This window comes from Volvox carteri, assembly GCF_000143455.1.
Source record: "Volvox carteri f. nagariensis unplaced genomic scaffold VOLCAscaffold_37, whole genome shotgun sequence".
NCBI lineage: Eukaryota > Viridiplantae > Chlorophyta > Chlorophyceae > Chlamydomonadales > Volvocaceae > Volvox > Volvox carteri.
This window is the reverse complement of record NW_003307580.1, coordinates 739,957-754,709: the sequence shown is the minus strand read 5'-3', so window position 1 is coordinate 754,709 and position 14,753 is coordinate 739,957. Positions and strand designations below refer to the sequence as shown.

Below are 14,753 nucleotides of genomic sequence, written 5' to 3'. Positions count from 1 at the left end.
CAACTTCGACCCCGCGCTCCGCAACAGGCTCTGGCATGGGAAAAAGGGGGTTGCTTTCTGTAGCAGGGCAAACCAAGTTACCCGCGGCAACGCATTCGCCTTCCTGGAAACGTCTTTCATACATACGACAGCTGGCTTGATGCGCCATACGGCCCTTTTGCCATCGGCTTTGATGCGGCTCTGGCAAATCCTTAACGTCAAGGCCACAATGGCGAGTACCTGGCCTGGCGTCTTTTATTGTCATGGTGCAGTGGCATATGTACATCGTGCTGCTCGTAAAGAGCCGTCGCCTAGGAAGGTCTCGTTCCAACGAAAACCTGCATTTTGATTACGTGGTCTCATTGTCCTTGGCCTTTATCTTCACCCCGCTACGCATTCTTTCCAATAACTACCTCCCTGGCACCGTGACCGGCAGCTGCTTAAAACGCAACTCGAACCATCGCTGCTGGACCTCCGGAAGAAGTGCGAATCGTACAACGAATACACCTCACTCCAGTCGGCGCGAGACCGCTTGCTGAGGTTTTGCCTTGCATACGATCACGTGTCTTGCACGCGGTGAGTACACATTCAACGGACTGTTGAAATGCTTTGCGGTCAGGGTTTGGATGCGCTGTACTGTCCCAGCAGGCGTGCGGGTTCGCACAATGCGAGGACATCATCCCCAAGGCCTTCCAGTTTGTTTTTCGACTGTCATAATCACATTTCGGCTGAATAGCTCTTTGTTGATAACAGCTCGTGGCGGCTTGCGTATGCCCCTTTCAGCACTATCGCGACGGGTGACGATGAGATCGCGGCTATGGAGGAGGCGATGGCGGCAAAGGGGAAGGAGCAGGACGAGCGCCAGCAGGACTATAATGACCTGGTAGCGCAGGCCCGCGACCTCGCTACCGAGAAGGAGATTAAAATGGGCGGGGAAATGCGCGAGCTGAAGAAGACCGTGGACGGACTGCAGCTCAAGTAGGGTATGAGTTGCTGCATAATGTAGTGGCATATGTTCGGCACAGCGCCCAAACGAGTCAGAGGACTCTTGTCTGTAGCCTGGCGTGAACACATTGACTCATCTTGTGTAGTGTAACCACGCGAAATGTGGTTGAACAACGTGCTGGGCTGTGGCAAGGGGAAGACAGCAGAACAGACGACGAGAACGTTTTGCCAGGAAGGCCAGGAACATGCAGAGCTTAAAAGCTATGGATGCCGTGTAAGTTGCGGTGGAGACGGATTAGGAGTCCGCAGATGCCGCTTTAAGAGCTCAGGAACCGTACTGTGTGTCGCACACGGGCAAGATAGAGATCGCGCTTCTTAGCGTAGGGTAAGCATACGTCTCCAGGCGACCGCATGTGCGCAATCGGTAACCGTAAGGTAATGGTGAATTGTTTTGTGTTTCTTGCGGTTCGCTATGGTGCGCAGATTGTCGGGAAGCACCACTGCTCTCAAGCATAAGAAGGATGCGCTCAAGGCAGATCAAGCGGCCCTGAAGCAGCTGCAGGCGCAGGCGGCAGAGCTCACAGCCCAGGACTTGGACGGTGCGGTTGCAGCTGCGGAGAAGCGCCGGGATGAGGCCAGAGCCAACCTGGAGGCCGCCGAAAAGGCGGTAGAAGCGGCGACACGGGAGTTGGCGGGTCAGTACTGTTGCGTTGGGGATGATCCCACCTTATTGCCCGATGGGAATGGGAGAGGCGCGCACGTGGCGGAGTCCACGGACATGGCAATTGCATTTGTAAAATACTCCTGATATTGGACATGGCATGCAACTTGTCGATCCTGTGATAGGATACTTGGTATGCAGTCCTGCTTGAAGAGCCTTGCGGGTCCTGCATTATGGCGTGTTTTGATGTCTTATCGTTGGAGGCATGGGGTTCGTGATGATCATCGCCATCGCGCCTGGCATGCGTCCCCCGCAGGTGCCGAGGCGGGCGACGGTCGCGATGAGTCCAACCGCTCGCTTCAGGAGCGTTTGGCTGACGCGCAGGTGCAGCAGACAGCGGCCGAAGCGGAGGCGACGGAGGCGGACCTGGCAGTGAAGCATCTCACCAAGCAGCTTTCGGAACAGCGCAAGGCAGCAGCCGCCAGGGAAAAGGAGGGCGCCGGCCTAGCCAAAGAGCTGGAGCGGCACAAGGCGAAGGTTGACGAGTGCAATGCGCGGCTCCAGGTGAGGCATGCCTTATGGCAAGTGAGTCGCCGCGTGAAAGAACAAATGACATGGCTGGCTGACGAGTGGGCGCTGGCCTGAGGGATTTCTGCAGTGAAGGAGATTAAGGTCGAGGGTTTGGATTTTAGGCGTTTAGGAAATGGGCGTATCCCCAATGCAAGCGGCTATCGGCTGGACAGGGATGAACTTGAATCCATAACATAGATTCCATCGGCTAAGCATAGTTTTCGTTCGTGGGGCCGCCTTGAGGTCGAAAGTGGTTTTTGCTGCGACATCGTGCTTCCATCCCAGTTTCCCAGGCGCCCACCCCGCGCTCCGAACAGTGTGTTTGTAGGGATACCCGACAAGAATGCGGTAGTGCAAGGTGTTGCCGCCTTGCCGTCAGCTTTGCAAGATAAGAGGTGGTTACGACTCAGGCAACCCAGGTCATCCATATGCACTGAAATCCGTGTAGGGCTTGTCATTTGACGAGGCTGCCATGAAGGCACTGGAGGCGCGCCGGGATGCGTCCCGCGGGGCTGTCCAGCGCAACCGGGACTTGGTCAAAGGGCTGGAAGGTGATGTGTCAGGTGCGTGTGAGCACTGTACTGGGGCATATCTGCGAATGGCGCACTGCTACTTAGTACCCCTTGAACGTTTTGAGGCGTTGGGAAATGCTGCTTTTTGCAGCCTCACTACATGGCTTGCCAAGCCTGTTGGGCTTTTGATATCCGCGCTATTGCCCTGATGGCTCTACAGCAGCTCTGGCAAGGCCCGCGTGCAACTAATGGCTAGCAGCGCAGCCTTCACGCATGCCTTGCCATGAAAGAAGCTAACTGGCCCATGGCCGGTCGCAAGCTAAGCTGTGTGTGCTAAGCTGCGTGGGCTGCCAATGTCCTCAGGCATTCGGTTCGACTACACGCCGCCAAGCCGCAGCTTCGATGCACGCAAGGTGCATGGGCCCGTGGCCACGCTGGTGCGCGTCAAGGACCCCGCCGCCGCGCTGGCGCTTGAGGTCGCGGCTGGCGGAAAGCTCCACCAGGTGGGCCCCGGGGCTGCGTGGGGAGGAAATTTGCACTGTTGCTTCCGATCAGCCGTTGCTTCAGTGTCGGTCTTCTAGCAGTTATGGATTACGCATTGCGGGCTCCTGAAGGGCTGCGTCCGTAGCGACAACCCCGGTTCGTAGGGGACTAGATCCAAGTCTCGTGCAGTAAACGTGGTGCTGTGCACTGCATGCGGTGCTTTTCCATCTGTTTCAGACCTAGGCGATCTGATATAAAAGATGAGGACAGCTATCGTAAAGCTGCCAACCTCAAATTTCCGCATGTCGCAGGTGGTGGTGGACGATGACTTGACGGCCAAGGAGCTACTGCAGCGAGGCCAGCTAAAGCGGCGCACAACGCTCATCCCGCTAAATAAGGCAAGACCATGAGTGAATCCCTGCTTCATGTTGTGACTGGGCGCCGCCTGTCTGGTGTGACTCGAGAACGGATTGAGAATTCAGCGTGCTAGAAATCCTAGGAAGCACTCGGAAGTCCTTGCGCCTCTTAGGATCCGGTTGTCGTGAGTTGTATCCTACCTTCCTACCTGCGGTGCATGATAGCCGCATCGTTACACGGGTTGCGGACCCATACCAGGCGATAGGCCTAGTGCATAGGCGTACTAAGCGTTAGGCCTAATGCAGGCTTTGCCGCACTCCTTGTCGCTGCAACGCCTTGGTGCTACTCATTGCGTGAGCGCTCGTGTTCCTCGACGCCATGCAGGTGGCTTACCCGCACATGCCACCGGCCGTTCTTGAGGCCGCTCAGCGCCTCGGCGGCGGCAAGGCGCGACCTGCCGTGGACTTCCTCCAGTACGACCAGCGCGTGGCACCGGCCGTACACTACGCGTTTGGCAATGTTTTCATCTGCCAGGTGCGGGACTGCACTGAGCAATGTTCTTGTGCTTTAACCGCTTTGGCTGGCGATAGGCTTGCAGACTGGAGAATTCAGGACGTGCCTACATGCTGGGGCCCAATCTCTCGGTAGCGATGGCAATTGTCTGGACCCACTGTAACAGGATTCATTACACTGGTCCACAGCGAAACCATGTGCCCACCTAACCGACATTTTAATTTTCGCAAGCGTCGTCTTTTTGCTGCCGTCAAGGGAGCAAGCAGTGCTACCCGCTTCACCATGCTATAATTATTAATGACGTTGCCTGGGGCCCCCCAAATTTGTTCCTATGATGCCAAAGCACGTCTTGCGCGGGTTGACGCCTGAACTTTCTGTCACCCGTGGTGGTCCGTGACCCGTCCTTCTTTGGGTATGGTTCTTGTCACCAGGACGGCGGCACAGCTAAGCGTTTAGCCTTCAGCCGTGAGGTCAACATGCGTTGTGTGTCGTTGGAGGGTGACGACTTCAATCCCGCAGGTGGGTTGGACGGGGTCCCGTTTGACGAGCCACTTTCCCATGATTAGCGCATTTACGGGCGAAGGGCTGGCGCTGGAGCCCTCCCTCGCACCTGGGCCTGCTTGTTCCTTTCCGTACCTGCATTGCTAGAGGGTGAGCGCATTTGCTATCTTGGCCTTGACTCGCCAGAAACCCAACTATCCCAGCCTCGCCAGAAGCCTATCTATGATAGCAATTCTCGCATTAGTAAAACGCAGAGGCATCCCTATCACAGGCACGCTAACGGGCGGCAGCCGCGGCAACCGGCTCTGCCTGCTGGCCAAGCTGGAGGAGCTGCGCGCAGCACAGGCCGATCTGGCGCAGCAAATGGCAGAGCTGGCAGAGGTCGATCGGCAGCTAGGGGCGATGGAGGCCGCTGCACGCGATTATGCAAAGTACGGATATTGCTAACGGCATCATGCGGTCGTCCCTTTTTGCAGCGACTGGCAAACCTGCAAGGCACGGGGCAGGGGCGCAGAGGTGTTTACACCTTTACATTTTATCCGCTGATTGTAGTCAGGTAGCACAGCGTCTTGCTTGACGCTCTAGTTGCGATCAATCTTGGGCTGGATTCTAGCGACATGCTGTGCAAGGTAATATGGCTTGTGCTTTCCCTGACCAACCGCACAGATACACCAGAGAGCTTGAATTAGCGCAGCACAGCCTGAGCCTGGCACAGCAACGCGTGGCCGGTAGCGAGGCGGCGCAGCTGGTGGCGGCGGCGGACGCCACGGAGGCGCAGTTAGCGGCAGCGAGGGAGGCCGGTGCGGCGGCCGAAAAGCGCAAGAAAGAATTGGTCGAGAAAGCCAAGGTGGGACGACTGTTTGTGGGCCTCTGCAAAGCCGCGTTGGCGCGTGTTGCCTAAGCTGTCGGCAAATGAGGAGCTGTGTGCGGGGTTGCGGAATGCCGCCCATAGCTGTTCAGTGTAGCACCTAGAATTGATCAGCACCAAGACAGCACTATATCTGTCAGATCATGGTGCTGTTCGCCGGATGTGGCGTGGAGGGCGAGGGGTACACGCTTGTTAATGCTCTTAGTGTTGAATTACCGAGTCCGAGAACTGCACACGCACAGGCCTTGGAGCATGAGATTCGCAACTTCGACAAGGACAGGGGGACTCGCATCAAGGCTGCACAGGATAAGCTCAAGAAGGCGAAGTCCGCTGCCGAGGCAGCCCGGAAAGCCTTACGTGCGGCTGAAGTTGCGTTGGCAGGAGCACAGGCGGAGAGGGAGGCAGCCGGTGGCGAAGCGGAGTCGCTGAAAAAGCAAATCGAAGCAGCGCAGCAGTCAATCACTGGTAGGCTTCACCTCGTCCACTTATGAGCGCTGTCTGACCTGTCAGCTGTATTGGCATTGGGCCAGAAAAGCATTTGTTGTTTCCATTTTCTGGTCCAAAGAGACAGTTATTATCCGCAGCCCCGTAGCGTATATTTATTTGCCACGTTACAACTTGGCTCCACCCTCTCGCTTAGTTTCTTTAGCCCGTATCCATGCCCGGCAGGTGCCGAGGCGGAGGTGGAGAAGCTCTCGCAGGAGGTAGCTGCCGCCAACGAGGCCGCCACGGCAGCCGCCAGCCGGCTTGCGGGCATGCAGGTAAGGGCTGACCAAACGGGACAGAAAGCGCATCCCAAGCCACTGCTACGGGACGCTTAACTTAGCTTCGGCCTTGAGCACACACCACTTTGGATAATAAATGTCACGCTCTTTTACGAAGTTGAGGAAGTGTTTTGGTTTTCGGCAAGGGGCATTGTAGACGTGGGCAGGGACTGAGGTGACCGGAAGGTTGCAAACCTGTTATGTTGGTTTCCACAGCACTGTGCGCGGTGCCCTATCGTACTGTGGCCACGCAGGCCCGCCTGTCCGAGTGTGATGGCGAAATCAAGGCCCTCGAAACAAGCCGGGACGCGATGGCTAAGAAGATGGCCGAGTGCGACCAGGAGATGAAAAAGCTCGATGCAAAGTATGTTGGCCGCAGGGACTTAGGCCTGTAGGACATGGGATCCGGTCTCAGGGGCCTTAGGCTTTGACCTTTGGGCTGGATACGGCGGCGGGAAGGCACCTCATGACAAATTCAACCGGTGGACGTACTTTGATGAAGCCAAGAAGAATTAGAACCGGCCGTGAGTATACTGCTGGAGACGCACGACGTGGGCATAACGCAACGCATCATCGACCGCCGGGGGAAACTCTTGACTTTATTCATTTTTTAAGATCCTCTACCAACCGGGCACCTTGACCAATTATAGTCATGACGCCTATACTAAGGGACTCTCCGTCCAACCGCTCATCCACAGGATCAAGATGAAGCAGGACACGATAGCCAAGTCGAAAGACTGGATCGCGCGCATGGAGGCAGAGTACCCCTGGATCGCTACGGCGAAGCGGCACTTCGGGACGGGTGACTACAAGTTTGATGGTGTGGACATCGGGGCGACGCGCAAGGAGTTCGAGCAGCTGAGGGAGCGCTGTGAGGCCCTGCAGGGCAAGGTCCAGGCATCGGTGAGCCGGCCAATCGAATTAGGGACTTACATCAGCACGTTTCCTATGCTATCCGTGCTACAGCACCAACAAGGCGACTCCAGGCAAAACAGATGTTGTGGGTTTGTCTTGGTGAAAATGATGTTAACGAGGGTTGCGAGGGCAGGCTTATTGACGGGGGCGTGTGGGAAGTTGAGCTTTCATGGGGCTGACTTCTGTCCGTTGCACTCGGTCATCCAACCGCGGTCCAGGTGGTATCTAAGCTTCAGAAGAACGAGGAGGACTACGAGGCCCTTGTCAGCAAGCGCCAAGTGGTGGAGAGTGATAAGACGAAGCTGGAGCAGGTGTGTTCCTGGGGACACGGGCCCCTGATGGGTTTATGTGGACCCCTTGACCGAGGGTGGGACTGGAGTTCCGCTGATACTGTGACGCCTCACTTTAGCAAGTAACCAGCTGTCAATGCGAAGGCGTGAGGCGTTTGTCGTTTTGAGCTCCCTGTGCGCGTAGGTGGGGCCCAGGGTGAGGGTGTGGCGGAAGCATATGTGTCCTTAGTTCTTATATCGAAGGGGCTTGTAACGGTCAAATGCTAAGTGCTTTATCAGTTTATCCCAGTGATCACATTCTGCTGTGACATCCGTTCAAGAGTTGGTAGCTGCCTGCCACGCCGCAAGCTCTCGTCCTCCCACGTCGTGCTATGGAAGCTGCGCTCCACCACTCCAATGCTGGTCCCCTTTGGTGCCGCATGGTACACACAGGTCATAGAGGAGCTGGACGGGCAGAGTCGCACAGCCCTACAAGACGTTTGGACGCGCGTAAACACCTGGTTTGGCCAAATCTTTTCTACACTGTTACCTGGGACCTCTGCCAAGCTGGAGCCGCCGGAAGGGGGCACCTACCTAGACGGTGCGCATTGGTGACAGCCGAACGGTGAAGGCTCTTCGGTCTGGGCCCACACAACACTAAGATGACGCAAGCAAGCATGTACAGTGATGACTGAATTCTGTAACAACGGACTTGAAGATCTTCGGTGCATGGGCCGAAGCAGGACAGCATAAGACTGACTACCGATGCACTTGTCTCCACATTTGGGAACACGCCAGGCCTGTCGCAAGCATGACCCCTCCAATCCCAATGGTGCATGCGGCACTCATTCAGCATTCTTCTGACATCTTTTCGTCGAGACCTGTACGTGCGCACGTTATTCATTCCCTCGCCGTGTAGGACTGGAGGTGCGTGTTGCATTCGGCAGCGTTTGGAAGGAGTCGCTGACAGAGCTGTCCGGGGGCCAACGGTCGCTGCTGGCGTTATCACTCATCCTGGCTCTATGCAGGTAGGCTATGCGGGGTGTGGAGGGTGTCGGCTCCCTATTGTGTTACGGGGGGATCGCTGCCGCGGCTGATCTTTTTACCCTTTTTTGCCAGCTAGCGTAGCAGCTGATCTCCTCACCATCACCATAGTATGTCCTGATTCATTCACTACCTCGACCATCCTCTTCACCCCGTACTCCGCCTCACCTTGTCACCTTGCAACCCTGTTCCCGGTATGATTCCACACGAAGGTTTAAGCCGGCGCCGATCTACATCCTGGACGAGGTGGACGCTGCACTAGACCTCAACCATACGCAGAACATTGGCCGCATGATCCGGGAGAACTTCCCTGAGAGCCAGTTTATCGTGGTATCGCTCAAGGAAGGCATGTTTTCCAACGCAAACGTGCTCTTCCGCACCAAATTCGTGGAGGGTGTCTCAACGGTTACCCGCACTATCACGGATACAGGCCGCCAGGCTGCAGCTGGAGCCGGTGCCAAAGCTGGCACGGCACAGGGCAGGGCACGGACGGGGGCTTCCACGCTGCAAAACAGCAACCGCTGAGGGGTGGGGTTATTGATAACACTGTGCAACCTTGTGGAGGCAGGTAGCGTGTAGTCTTGCAGCTCGTCAGGACTGGATAACGGATGCATCGGGTGGCACATGGACGGTTTAGCTGGCCCTGGAATATCTCCCGATAAACTGTGCTAGGCACCCGCTATGGACATGCTACGCAACTCATGCGATTTTGCGAATTTGCATAGCAACGAGTGCTCGATGGAGGATTTGAGAGGCGGCCGCGTATTGGGAGTGATTTACAAGGATTACAAGGATAAATGATAAACAATTTTGATTGCGTTGTTCGAAATCCTTTCAAAACCCTTTAAAAATCCTTTAAAAATATGCTCAAACGCAATTGAGCCTTGTGCTGCGTGTCACCGTGAGCACTGCGCCAGTTGAGCACGGCGCCAATGAGCCGTGCACGGTAAGAAAATAAAACGTTGTAAATACACAAGCTACCGGAAAAGTGGCCTGACACGTGTAAATCCGAAACGGGAATGCGGGACTCTCGATAATCGCGCGGTGGCTACAACACTGCTGCTTCATGTGAAATCAAAGATACAAACTACGTCGTCCGACATGCAAACTGAAGGGGCGGCGGCTGCAACTTTAGGCAGGTCGATATGCACATTCTCGCAAACTTTTGCCATGTGACCGATGTGAGCTCTTAACCACAAGAGGGAGAAGCTGTGCCCGTTCGTTCAGGTCCATCCCTAGACATCAAGTTAGTTAAGGAGCAAAATGACGGGCGCCACGGGCAAGTAATGACGATAGCTGTACGAACAACTGGTACGAATGCATCCGGCCCGCATATCCAACGTCTTTGCAGCCATTGAACATCCAACGCTTGTAGAGTTGCCAGCGGATTACCACGGAATACCGAAAGTCTCTGCTTGGGACATAAGGACATCATGCTTCAGTAGGGTCGCATGCGACTCCTTCCATAATCTCCGGTCACGCAAATGAACGAGTTCCATAGTCCATGGCGTTCGAAGGCTTCCAATCCAGTCCAATCCATACCTCTCACCCCACCCTTCCAATGCAACGAAGGCAATGGTCATACGAAATCTTAACAGGCCTCCTGCCGTCCGTGAATAAAACAAGCGGGATCGAGATAGACGAGCGGGCTTCAACTGGTCAAAGTCCTGTCAGCATACCGCTTCCACCATGGAGCGTCCTTTCAAGCATTACTATATTCACCATTTCTTCCTACACATTGCTAAAACCTGGAAATTGGCGTCGCAACATCTATCGTCTCTCGGCGTCGCCTGGCCCCATGGCCGGTGCACCACGGAATCAAGAAATGCATCTAATTAAGACCTTGGTTCCACATGCAAGTGAAACCCCCTGGCTGGAGCACAAGGAAGCCAAGAGCGGGAACGGCCGTCTCGCATTGAAGCTGCGCGATCGTTAGGCTGGCACAGTAAACCAAGCCACAACGCTCGCCTTCGTTGTCCCAAGGACAGAGATATAGAACATACACGGATCAGCACTGTCCCGCGCCGATCAGAGGACACAACATAATAAAAAATAGGTTTTCATTTGTGGCGCTCTGCCAGGGTGTCAGTGGCTTCATTGCAGATCACCAAGAGTGCAAGAGATACAGAGCCCCCAGTGCTTCTGTACGTATGCCGCCGATGAGACGTTTTTGGACAGGGTACCCATGGGCTCCCGGCCACGAAGACTGCAGGACCTCTTGACGAACGGCTCATCAGCGGCACAAAAATTGATCAGTCCGAGAATGGAAACGAGAATGGAAACTCGGTCGGAGGGTGCAGCATGATCGGCTTGTGACCGCACAACGGCGGCTTGCAAATTGCATTTCTAGCCACACCAAATTGTCAGCGACCTGAACCAATGGAACCCGAACCCAAAACTCCCAACCGATAAACACTGTCCCCCAGTTACCGCAAGCGCGTTTCCTTGCCAAGCCCAGCAAAGAAATTGCACTTGCATGCCGACAAGTCGTTTCCAAATCGTTTAACTGAGACGACATCACCTCCCATATCCCCTTATACGAACTGGAGATAACTCGCTGCCGGGAGTGCTAACCGCTGGAGCCATTGATTAACATTGGGTACGGGCTGCACGAGCAGAGGACTCTTATTAATACAGGCAGAGTGCACATGCATCCCTTCTTGTCCCGAATGGACACTCGAAGTTTGCTAGGTGTCCGTAACCGGTGGAAAGCCACTGCAGCCGCGGGAATCACCCACCTGCCCGCGCTTCTCCGTCCGCTGGTAATGGATGGCCATGCTGTAGTGCGAAGCTGGACACTCCTGTCATCTTACCAACACCAGTACCCGCCCGGCGCATGTTCCGCGGCGTGCACATATCTGTGGATGTCGGCAGACTCCATTTACAGCCATTTCCACTCTGCTTTCAAGGATGACTACACAGAGTTCATGGCGTGCGGGGCTTTGCCGCCAGAGGCCCGCAAACCAGCGGCCTGCCCGCCACGGGGTTATCGTAGCAGTTCTGCAGGCACACCAGCTGCCGCTGCCGCGGCCGCGGTGGAAGCAGCGGCGGCTCCTTCACCGGCGCCACCCGGCGGGTACGGGTACACGCCAACACCCGCTACAGCCAGCGCCAGGTGCACGCAATCTTGCAGGCGGCCCATTGCCAACAACCTAGCACATTGCACCAGGGCTGCACGATTCGTGTCCAGCTGGCGTCGCAACGTGTCGCGCTGGAGGCACATATGCGAAAGCTCCGCACAGCGCTCATCCAGCGCGACGAGCAGGGCTGGAAAGGGAGGCGAGGGGAAACGAAGACGTTTTGGTCCGAAAGTGGAGCTATGCAGGATGTCGCACAAATTCAAAATTGCCAACTAGCAGGCGACACGCTCATAACCGATTCAGGTGTTCCCTTCAGGCCTGGCGTGTACGTTTTCTTGTATACGCTGGCACGCGAAGTGAGTGGAAAGATCTCCACGACATGGAAGCTCTAATTCGGACATGTTCGTGGGTTCGGGCGTATGTGGAGGGTCCGTGGTTCAGCGGCCTTGTGTGCTAAGGGCCCTGCGGTCAAGCCTATGGTGCAAACCACTTCCGAGATTATGGTCGGCTAGCGACGTCTGCGGCCTTGGGAGGTTTCAGGCTTAAATGACCAAGGTCAAAGCTAAATGGAACGCTAAGTTGTAAACTTGGACCACGTCAGCACGACCATAGGATTATTTATCCTTGTATATTTTGGGATCTTTCCACTGCTTGGCGCTTCCCCACCCTGCTCCCTCCTGTCCTGTCCCTCCCTTGTTCTAACTGACCCCCGTTTCAAAACCTACACGCAGCACGGGCAGCCAGTTCCTGCACCATCGCTAATGCATCATCCCGCTCCCGCCGTACCAACTCCAGCTCCTCCGCCGTCACTGCATTAGCGGGATTCAAACTGCCCAGTTCCCCACAGCATGCGCTTATGCTGGTGATGCTGTCACAGCAGCCGTTGCCATCGCCGTCAGTGCTGCAGCTGCTGGTCATGGCGGCCACCGGCTGAGCACCTTGTGGTGGCGGAGCTGCGAGCATGTGGCAAGAGACAGACAAAGCGCTGGCTGCGGCTCCATCGACACTGGGACCAGCTTGGTTTGCTTGGCATGCGCCGCACATGGTAGTGCGACAGCTGTAGCTGGAGAAAAGCGCTCGCACAGGTGCAAGTTGAAGCTGATGTTGTATGAAGGCGGGGACGCGCCGCAGCAACGGCAAGGAGCACAGCACGGGAATGGGGACTGTATCTTAGTGACGTAACGTACAAGCCTGGGCTCGTTTGGCCCGGACGATCCGGGAGGCTCGTGGGACCACCGCGATGAGTAAGCAAAAATTGAAGGAAAGAAAGACAGAAAAACTGTCGAAAAGGGGCGCAAGACCATTAAAATTAGGTATTTTATTTTACTTCAACCGAACAGCGGCACATGCAATGTTTCGGAATAATAATTTCTCTCCCATTACTCATAACACATAGCTCAGAGCACAGTTCCGACCGTGTCCCAACACACAAGCCAACGCTCAACTTCTACTTGCATATCAGCCAGTGCATGGGGTACATTATCCATGTAGTAGCTGTTTCACTTCCTCAACAGTCATCCCTTGAAGCCCTGTACGTTATCATGGACTGCAAAAGTTCAACAAACCAATGCCAAGCTTACTGCTAAACTTACACAACGATTTACTTCCAGGGACCAAGCACTTAAACGGAAACGTAGAGCAGTTGCGTAATTGATGAGACGGAGGATAGCGACTCGCGTCCCGTCTAGGGCGATCGTATGCGCACTCAGAAGGAAGTCTTTTCCTCTCCACACGGAAAGGGGTTTGAAAACGATGCTTGGAAGGGGCGGGAGGGGGCTTGACTAAATGTGTCTAAGGTTCACGGCCATCCCGTATTAGTTATTTATGTGGCAGCATTGGAGGGCATTGCTTCTATATGCGTCCGTAAATGTCGCGAATTCGAGTTCGGGAATGGGCATCCTCAACATGGAGGTGTAAGAAGAACCTGGCACCTCTTTTAGCGTAACATTTAATTTATGCCAAAACTTTAGAGCTTACATGAATACGATGCCAGCTTACCTTATGAGGAAGTAAAGCCGGCATCTTCAGCGCCCTGGTGCGAAGCGAGAACGCGATCCGACATGTTGTTTCTGACGTTACTGAGATTGGCCATGGAATTCAGGCACAACAATTCATCTTGACCCTCTGACTGCATGTGCTATACGCCTTGACAAAAAATGCTTCCGTACAGTGATTGCGTTTACAACAGCTTAGTTTACAAATGCACAGAGGCAAATGAGGAGACTCATACGGGTAATATTGCAAGACTTCCTGGTAATTCGAAGGCAACATTTGGACAGCAGTAGTTAAAGAGTGAAGTTACGACGGTGGTAGCACAAAACGCGAGCGTCATAATGCCATACAGCAAGTCAATTGTACGTTATAGCATTCGTGCAGGCGTCGATTTCGTTCCGCAGCATCCAGGCATGCTGTCTTGTGCGAATGTCTTAAAGGGGCTTCGCTCCTAGTATGACCTCACAAGTGTAATGTGTGCCACAATCCGGCCGTACAGTTACGTTTGTTACAACAATGGAAAGTCGGCATCTCCTTAACAGGGTGTTTACACATGGAAGTCTGTTAGCGACCTTTTTAAAAATTCTCACCCCGGACGTCAGCTTTGCACGTTCTGTTTCGCAATATCACATATTCTATATAAATAAATGATAGAAATGCAAAAGGTTTGACGGACGGCGGAGGGACGGCGAAGAACGTGGGGCCCATGCGGAGACAAGGCCCTTGTTAAACGTCCAATTAGCACGCAAAAGTTAAAGCTGCCCCGAACCAGAGGTCGGCAAATCGGTTTCTACGGCTGCGGGAGGGCATAATTTCGGTCAACAAACCTAAAAATAATTTGGCGCCTTCCGGCGCCAAAAGAGACAGCATTTCAGGGCTCCACATTCTGTACACATTGCTGGCCGATCGTTTTACAGGGGGGGGGACAAGGGGTCGTTGCCAAGCAAATTCTTGAGCCATGAAGTTAGTGTCGCCCCCGAGCTATTCATCCTCACAAAGCCGACCGCATGCGGTTGAAGCGCGGGTTGTGAAGGATATTCTCGACCTTATCGATGATGTGTGTGTAGAGGTGCATCCTAGTGGAGGACTTGTACTTGGCCATTGCCCCCTTCAACATTGCATCCTCCTTCTTCAAGGACCCCGACACACTCAGCTTCACAAAAAGACCCTCGTTGAGCTTAAGCCGGTGATGTTTGGTACTTTAAGCCAGTCCATGTATTCACAGATCGTTGGGAAGTGAGTGAAAGGCATGGCTTGGTACAGGACCATGTATGCGCCCGAACCAGCAATAAGCATTTTA

At 54.6% G+C, this 14,753-nt stretch overlaps 2 protein-coding genes across 2 annotated transcripts in view; both read left to right on the top strand.

The window, feature by feature from the left end:
- The window catches only part of VOLCADRAFT_106052 (uncharacterized protein), a 30,647-nt gene extending 21,513 nt beyond the window's left edge, over positions 1–9,134 (top strand). Inside the window, exons 22-39 of the mRNA XM_002953659.1 lie at positions 416–555; positions 763–957; positions 1,408–1,619; positions 1,902–2,149; positions 2,604–2,718; positions 3,031–3,170; positions 3,892–4,041; positions 4,452–4,539; positions 4,793–4,952; positions 5,188–5,368; positions 5,632–5,854; positions 6,059–6,150; positions 6,408–6,517; positions 6,852–7,056; positions 7,287–7,379; positions 7,791–7,938; positions 8,257–8,365; positions 8,594–9,134. Of these exons, the coding sequence (XP_002953705.1) occupies positions 416–555; positions 763–957; positions 1,408–1,619; positions 1,902–2,149; positions 2,604–2,718; positions 3,031–3,170; positions 3,892–4,041; positions 4,452–4,539; positions 4,793–4,952; positions 5,188–5,368; positions 5,632–5,854; positions 6,059–6,150; positions 6,408–6,517; positions 6,852–7,056; positions 7,287–7,379; positions 7,791–7,938; positions 8,257–8,365; positions 8,594–8,906 (2,922 nt within the window). The 3' untranslated portion in view covers positions 8,907–9,134. The remainder of the gene's footprint in view (positions 1–415; positions 556–762; positions 958–1,407; positions 1,620–1,901; positions 2,150–2,603; positions 2,719–3,030; positions 3,171–3,891; positions 4,042–4,451; positions 4,540–4,792; positions 4,953–5,187; positions 5,369–5,631; positions 5,855–6,058; positions 6,151–6,407; positions 6,518–6,851; positions 7,057–7,286; positions 7,380–7,790; positions 7,939–8,256; positions 8,366–8,593) is intronic.
- Positions 9,135–11,050: 1,916 nt separating this feature from the next.
- VOLCADRAFT_94433 (uncharacterized protein) lies at positions 11,051–12,643 on the top strand (the record flags this gene model as incomplete). The annotated part of the gene is made up of 3 exons (XM_002953658.1): positions 11,051–11,496; positions 11,538–11,817; positions 12,257–12,643. The coding sequence occupies 3 exons, from the start codon at positions 11,051–11,053 to the stop codon at positions 12,641–12,643; spliced, it is 1,113 nt and encodes a 370-aa protein (XP_002953704.1).
- Between the last annotated feature and the right edge of the window lie 2,110 nt (positions 12,644–14,753).